An 8,231-nucleotide genomic window follows, 5' to 3' on the forward strand; every position below is an offset into this window, starting at 1 on the left:
TATGTAAAGGAAGACCTAATTTGCATAATAAATGGCAAATTGGTACAATTTTATGGTTGTAACTGCTGGGAATTTAATACTTGCCATAATTGGAAGTTCAGTGAAGGTGAACATCACTAAACATAATTTATTTCAATCAGGACCTCATTTGCATAATTTATGAGGAAACGCTAGAATAGCCTTATTTCTTAAGATAACCCTGTCATTTGGTGGAGAGTATGATCAATTGATACAATATATGCAAATGGCCTCATATAATTTGAATATATGCGGTGAAAAATGTAAGCCAATTACAGGTGGTCATCACCATGCGTAAGATTTATGAAAGTAATACTGTTACACATGTCATGGAGGTATGAGATCATCGAACTCTAGTGTTTTTTATGTTTTTTTGTTTTTATGTTTTTTAACACAAGAATGCTGTGTAGCAGCTAGTATACTTAAAATACGTAAACCTACGAAAATGTTTGGGTGCACTGGTAATGCACCCACAGAAAAAAATTGGGTGCACAGCTCCAAATTTGGGTGCACTAAGGTGCACATGCACCCCTGTATTTCGAGCCCTGCAGTGCATGGTAAGATATAACAGTTAATGCCAGCATGCCATGCATGTGACCATGCAAATTTACAAAGAAACCGTGTGCTTGTGTACACATGTCATGTCAACGACGCACTAAGACGTCGCGTGACTTTTGCCTATTGTCCGTCGACTGGGTCAAGGTTCAACGACCTCCCGGACGTTGCGGGAGAGAAAAATATAAAAGGACTTGTGTCTAGCTTCTTGAAGTGACTTGGAACACTCGCAGTCACACGTTTGAGCGTCTCTGAGGCACAGGGCGTCTCCTCAACTTTAACATCGGGATCTTGTAAGTAAGTAAGACTTATGTTTTCATACTTTGTGACGCTAAACGTTCCGTTTATTACGGAAGAGGCACGGGAGAGGGCCTAGGATTAGGAATAATTTTTGGGCTGGTGGAGGGTCTGTAACTAGTACAAGAGAAAACATAAATTTGAGTCGGGGGAGGGCCTTAGGGGGAAAGAAAGGATATTTTTTGAGCCGCGGCAGGGCCAACGAAAACACATGATTTTGAGGGGGAGGGCCTAGGAATTTTATTTGACCTGAGGGAACATAGGAAAACACTTTAAGCCGAACCCCCGGACAACCGCCCCTCCCCCTCGATACATACCGTACAGTCCCAAGTTTAATACTAAGCAAAAATATCGCTGCAGAGGCGGTTTTATATTTCGATTGTGTCTTTTGATCAAGATGACACAAGAAGCAAAGAATTTCTTAATGATTTTTGGTTTCCTGAAGTCACTGACTGAGTTGTGTCAAAATTGTGGTGTCAGGCTGTCGAACCAGTTCAATTGGGTTGATGGAAAAAACGGTCCGGTCCTGACTGGACATGGCGTGGTTACCAGGACCCGAGATTTAAGCTTACCAAAGGTCACTTTTCTGGGATCAGCAAGCATCAGCTATTTGAATTTCTTATAATTTGTTAGCCTGGGTGCCATCCTCCGTAGTATTCGCCCGCTCCCTAATGTCGCTAAGCACACGGGGTCTGGACTTGCTGACCTATGTATTAAACGTCTGGAATCTGAATATTCGTCCAGTGGACCTTTGAGCCTTGTGTGTGGTGGGGGGGGGGGGGGGTCCGTCTGAAAGCCTCGAACCTCCCTGAACCCCCTGGCTACGGGCATGCTGTATGTCACAATTTTTTGCAGTATTCTTCATGGTTTTCCTGGTCACTTCTGTAAGTAGCATTACCAGGAAAAAATAATTTGACGACTTTCTTTTTGCTGCACCTGCAGCCACCACAAATGTCCATTTTCCTCAGACCGCAAAATTGCAATGTACAATATTGTAATGTACATGTTATCAACACATTTGCATCATAGTCATTAAGGCCACACCAATTTAGTTTCTTCATTAACGGATTTTTCTAGAAAAACAATGGAGCGGGCGGGCGATAAAAAAAACAAAAAACAGGCCTAGGCATCCCATTATGGCCCAAAATGGTGTGATAGCAGCCATGAAGTCAACACACCAGGCTGGTTCAAAATTTAAACAATGAATTTTGAACTTTTAACGATACCACTGCATTAGAAGATGGAATAACTGTAACAACTAGGAAGAAAACGACTGTTTTCAACTGTTCAGGGCAAAATATGAGCATTTTGCAGTTGATTCTGAATTTTTTTTTTGCAAATCAGAAAAAAATGAAGCGGGCGAATCCGTTAACCAAGAAATTAAATTGGTGTGGCTTGATGGGAACATAATTGTTAGCAGATAGGAACTTGTTGAATGAGTTTGTGATTTCTTTCCCCACGCACACAGGGAAAAGCTGAACACCATGAAGACAGGAGTCAGTCTATGGGAGGTTGCGGTCGGAGTGTCGGTTCCAGTCGCCGCGTATCTCGTGTTCGTGGTCCTGAAGTTCCTGAAGAAGTACATTCGGGACATCCGTACTGGACTGAAGTTTCCCTGCCCGCCCTTCCACTGGCTGTATTGTAACCTGCATTTGGTGGGTCCTCCATAAGAAAATTAAGAGTCTGCATCCTTTTTCCACAAGGCGTAGCCATTTAATTCACTGTTTGAAGCATAATGTCTAGAAATTTTTCATGAAGTGTAATTGGGTGTATTGATTCCATTATATCACATTATAGTAAGTGTCATGTCTTCAAGTACTAGTAGTTATATAGAACCATGGATTGAGGTGTTCAAAAACTCAGTCTTTCCTTAGAACTATAATTGCAGAAGCTTGCTCTCACCAAGTACAAGTACATCAGGGGCATTATCATTAAGCTTAAACAATGTTAAGAGTTAGATGTTCAAAGGTTAGATGTAACAGGTTGTTCGGTGTAATATAGCCAGCTGCCACCACACTGCGAGCCTTTGAAGCTGGTGTATTTTGCCAAAGGGCAGTTATACTGGCTATACAGATAAAGATATTTTTATGGTCTCATAAATGACTACAGCACTTATGAGAATTTTGCATTTTTCGCAGGCTGGTAATGAATTTGGTGAGGAATACCTGGCCATGACAAGAGACGTAGTGGAGAAACACCCTCGTGCTCACACACTGTGGTGGCCTGGGTACATGCCCCTGATCACTCTCACTCATCCTGCACCAATCAAACAGCTTCTGAAGGCTCCCAGTAAGTATACCTCATGCCCGTAGCCAGGATTTTGAAGGGGGGGGGGTTCCCGATTGCTTGAGGGACCAGAGAGTGCTGTAGGCGCGAGGCGAGTGCCAAAGGCGCGAGGTTCCTAGGGGGGTCCGGGGGCATGCTCCCGCAGGAAATTTTGAAAAATGAACCTTCTGAAATGGCATTTCCTGCATTTTTTAGAGAATTTTAAAGAAAATATCAGAGATAACTTTTTTCAATTACAAAGTGAGCAGTTTCCCTATGATTCCAGCCTCTCTGGTGACATGAATCAGTCCAGTTTTAAAGAAAAATCTTGCACCTTCAGATATAAAGTGGACCAAAAAGTGGACCTTTGAGCCTTGGGGCCCCCCTGGCTATGGGCATTGTACTTTGGTACATCAGCAGTTACTTACAGTTACAGTTACGCCTGTGCAAAAATCGGATTTTTCATGATTTTCGTTGGACGTTTGGTCAATGTTGTATCAGAATTTTGCCTGTTGCAGACGATGTCTTTCCTGAAACAACATTTGAAAACTTTAGACGGGATGTCATCCTTAAATACATCGTAGAATAAGTCCTCTCGAAGTGCTATGCACATTACACAATATAGTTGAGGTTTTTTGCAGGCACAGAAGTTGTGCCAATGTGCTGTGATCTTTTGGCGACACCAATTTAATGTCTTGATAGTTTTTGTTCTGATTGGAAAAAACAAACAAGTTACATAGCCACGTGACAAGCTTCACAGGGTCAGTCTACTGAGAATTTTTTGTGTTGGACCAAAAGTTCTAACTTTAAACAAGTTACATGTAGTACCTACAATACCATTTAGGTCAATCAATTTTTAAATATGGTGATTAAATTGTTCGTTATTTATTATTTTGAATGATTAAAAAGTATTCATCATAATCATATCCTCAAGATCTCTTTTGTGCATCATTTTTTAGCCAAGAAGTCTGTGGATTATGATCATCTGAGACCCTGGCTGGGTAAGAAACACAATATTTCTTCTGACAATATCTAACTTACTGTCAAACTGTTACTGTTAAAACTGTCAAACTGAAGACATTTCAATCCGATTGAAAACCTCATTGTTTAAACCCTGTGTATTGATATCACAATTTGTAACATGAAATCATAATTTGTGTTTGTACTATTGTAGATTATCTCGTATACTACCAAAAATGCTTTTTCTTGTTTTTCTTATTTTCTTCTGGGAATAAAATTTTTCTTTGGGGGAGAATGATAAGGCCATGTTGATTTGATTATATGGATGACATCCGCGCGCGCATGAATTTTCGGCCGTTTCAAAAAAAAAGAAAAGTTTTCAACCATACTGTAAATCGTGCAAAAACATTTGCTAAATGAGCAAAAATATACCATAAGTTGCAAGGAAAACATTTAGAAACGATACCAATGTCGTAGAATGCCAAAATCAAAGGAAAAAAGACAAAAATGTAAAGAAATGAATTCGAAGAGTAGATTATTCGCCATAACATATTATGTGCCATTTGTTCAACCTTCATGACCACGTAGATTTCATAGTGAAAGCAACTTTTTTTTTTTTGCAAAACTTTTTTTTTATTCGCACGCGCGCATCAGTTTTGGGGTTCCCAGAGGATGTCATCCATATAATCAAATCAACATGGCCTAAGAAAAAAAAAATAAGAAAAAAATTAACTTTCTTTATAGCTACTTTCTTGCACCATGAACAATTTTCTCATTTTTCTTAAGAGGAGAATAATTTTTCTAGAATAGGCTTCTTTAAATCTTAATTTTTCTTCAGTAAAGAAATATTTCTAGAGGAGGTTCTAACTTACAAGATTAGAATTCTTTTAATCCTAAATTTTCTTTAGTAAAGACAATGTTTCGTATACAAAAGTACTTTTGATGTGTCATCATAGTTTAATTGAAACAATCTTAACTGGATTATTCTTTCCAGGTCTGGGAATGATGTCTGTCGTTGTTATTGTTGTTGCTAGGTAACGGCCTGGTCATCAGTAATGGTCCCATCTGGAAGGCCCAGCGACGTCTTCTGACTCCCGCGTTCCATTTCGACATTCTCAAACAGTACATCAGCGTCTACAACATGGCTGCTGAAGAGATGATCGTGAGTTTTATTATTTCCCCTCATAATAAAACATATTGTTGTGCTCTGTTTCTAATCTTCTTCAAACACATAAGGTCAATGACCTGGACCAGATGTCTGTCACCATGGTAACTGTTGTTGTAGGGACACCCTGTGATGAAGTACAGTTGAGATGATAGTGAGTTTATATTACCCCTCTGAAGGAAAACATATCATTTTGGTCTGTTTCTAATCTTCTTCAAACACATAAGGTCAATGACCTGGACCAGATGTCTGTCACCATGGTAACTGTTGTTGTAGGGACACCCTGTGATGTAGTACAGTTGAGATGATCGTGAGTTTATATTACCCCCTGAAGGAAAGCATATTGTTTTGCTCTGTTTCTAATCCTCTTCAAACACGTAAGGTCAATGACCTGGACCAGATGTCTGTCTCCATGGTAACAGGTGTTGTAGGGACACCCTCGTGATGTAGTAGTACAGTTGAGATGATCGTGTGTTTATATTACCCCTCCGAAGGAAAACAAATTGTTGTGCTCTGTTTCTAATCCTCTTCAAACACGTAAGGTCAATGACCTGGACCAGATGTCTGTCACCATGGTAACTGGTGTTGTAGTGACACCCTGTGATGAAGTACAGTTGCAAGTTGCAGAATAGAGTTGGAGGAAGTCTGCTCACCATTTACTTGTAATGTTACATGTACATGTACATGAATGTGTTTAAGTAAGAATAAACAGCTGCAGTATAATTTTTACTTGGCTGGACTATGTGATGATATTGTAAACATTATACCTTGCAAGTTTTCATTTTTTTCAGGGTGGTGGATATATGTGACTTGTGGAATTAGTTTTTTGATAAACGATACCAATATATTGATTTGTTTTGGTCAGGTATCTCGTGGCATTTGAAAATTATACAATTTCTAAATACTAGTGGTCTCTCACTTGTGTGTACATCGATGTAGGAAAAGCTTGCAGAATATGACGGGAAAGACCAAAGTGTTGAGATGTTCCAGCAGGCCAGTCTTTGTACCATGGAGATCATCCTTCAGTGTGCTTTCTCTGGTGGAGGGATGTCTGACAAGTAAGTACATCTATTAACTAGAAATTTTAAAGTAATATTTGCAAAGCAAATGCACCATGTTTACCTTCGGATATAGTCTGCTCTGTTAATTCTTACTCAAACACATTCACATACATGTACATGTATATGCCTAAATGCCTACTATATGCAACATTGTATGTAAGCCAACACCAGTTACTATGGTGACAGGTCAGAGGTTAGTGTTTGGAACAGATTCTGAAGAAGAGGAAGAAGAAATGGAGCAAAAACAATGTTTTCCTTCGGTAAACATAATAATTGATATACTTCAGGGTTCGAAATATTTAACAGGCCTTCATACATAATATATCATATACTATTTCCATATAGCAAGAACCTATCAGAAGGCCCTATTGCCCATTGGTTATCAGGCCATAATCTTAAAGGTAGTCGGTTATTAGAACAAGCAAACCCTTTTTGGACCGTACTGTACTTTATACATGGGATACAGCTCCTGGTGTACCTGCATGATTACCACAATACTTATATTAAATTTTTTATATCGATTCCTCCTCACAGAACAAAGGAAGACTATCTTGGAGCAGTGAAGAAGATTGGAGACTTAATGGTTCAGGCCGATCTGTGAGTGAAATTTTGTGAGATAAAAACAGGCTAAGGCATTTGATATTAGTCCCGATAGCTATCATAGGAGCCATGAAGTCATTATTAATAATTCTAACAATGAATTTTTTCAAACCAGTGCATTGATAGATGTAAATAATGTAAAAAAAATGGAAGACAAGGAGCTGTTTGGGCCCAAATGTAGTGATTTTGGAGCTGATTCAGAACCTGGACCTTTTTTTTCTGCAAATCAGAAAAAATTAAGCAGGCGAGGCCGAGAAGTAACAGTTGATTAACTTGATTAACTTGGTGCGGCCTAAGGGACTGTACGATATTTACCGGGGGGGGAGGGCCGGTCGTCCGGGGGTAGCGTAAAAAAATTTTCCTAGGCCCTCCCCCAGGTCAAAAAAATTTTTCCTAGGCCCTCCCCCCGGCTCAAAAAATTTTTCCTAGGCCCTCCCCCCGCCGGCGTGAATCATGGAGAGTGAAATTTCGTATGGGGAGGACGAGATTTTGATTGAAAATTTTCCCCGCTTGATGCGCCGAAGGCGCGAACGATCGCGCCGCAGGCGCCACTAGAGCCCGAGTAGGCCCGACTTTTTGGGCGGGGGGGGGGCATGTCCCCCCCGGAAAAATAATTGAATTTTCAACCCATGTTTTGCATGTTGAGGGGCAAATTTGGCAGCATAAATTTCGCTGGTACATCGAGCTTTTATTATTAAAGTCAGTAACGTAACGGTCAGTCAGTGTAATCGAAATAAATCTAGCCTACCTTTCGTCCACGAACTTCTTCCGCGTCAATTTTATTACTAACAGGGAAACAATATCGCCAAGTTACGTGTTGTTTTCAATTAACTTTGGAGGGACATAGATATAAATGTTCAAATAGTCCTTGGTTTAAAAAAAATACCAAATTAATCCGTCGACATCCGACATCCACGCCGAGAAGTTTGAGCGAATTGCGAGGCGGGACCAGCGGGTCACCTTTGCCGACGCACGCACACCACTGGGAAGGGTGCGTTGAACGGCGAAGATTAATTTTCAAAATCTTCCGACAAGCCTTCCCTACATTTTTGATCGGTATCGTTTCCATAGCCGCGATTGACACGATTTTAATCCATGTAATAATTTGGCTGTGTAGTCCAGTTTCGCCGATTCTGGCGAAAATGCAAGATTTTGAAGAGGACTGTGGGAGATTTGGGCGAATACATTATAATAATAGGGATGGATATTATTGGAATGTAAAATTCTGCCGATTTCAATGACCGGCAAATCGCTACAAAATAGTATGGGACGAGACGTTAATCATGTTTTGTAAAGTGTATAAAAACGTT

At 40.1% G+C, this 8,231-nt stretch overlaps 1 protein-coding gene across 4 annotated transcripts in view; it reads left to right on the forward strand.

Moving 5' to 3' along the window:
- Nucleotides 1-8,231, forward strand: part of LOC109482502 (cytochrome P450 4F12-like) — a 27,854-nt gene that overhangs the window by 11,288 nt on the left and 8,335 nt on the right. Inside the window, exons 1-7 of one of the 4 annotated variants that reach the window (XM_019785228.1) lie at nt 758-870; nt 2,339-2,525; nt 3,009-3,159; nt 4,095-4,136; nt 5,130-5,257; nt 6,200-6,318; nt 6,856-6,918. In XM_019785228.1, coding sequence (XP_019640787.1) covers nt 2,355-2,525; nt 3,009-3,159; nt 4,095-4,136; nt 5,130-5,257; nt 6,200-6,318; nt 6,856-6,918 — 674 coding nt within the window. In that variant the 5' untranslated portion in view covers nt 758-870; nt 2,339-2,354. Of the gene's footprint in view, nt 1-757; nt 871-2,338; nt 2,526-3,008; nt 3,160-4,094; nt 4,137-5,129; nt 5,258-6,199; nt 6,319-6,855; nt 6,919-8,231 lie in introns of those variants that run through there. The other 3 variants (XM_019785229.1, XM_019785230.1, XM_019785231.1) reach the window with 3 other exon arrangements.

The sequence above is a fragment of the Branchiostoma belcheri genome, unplaced genomic scaffold (assembly GCF_001625305.1).
Source record: "Branchiostoma belcheri isolate BF01 breed outbred unplaced genomic scaffold, Haploidv18h27 scaffold6, whole genome shotgun sequence".
Taxonomy (NCBI): domain Eukaryota; kingdom Metazoa; phylum Chordata; class Leptocardii; order Amphioxiformes; family Branchiostomatidae; genus Branchiostoma; species Branchiostoma belcheri.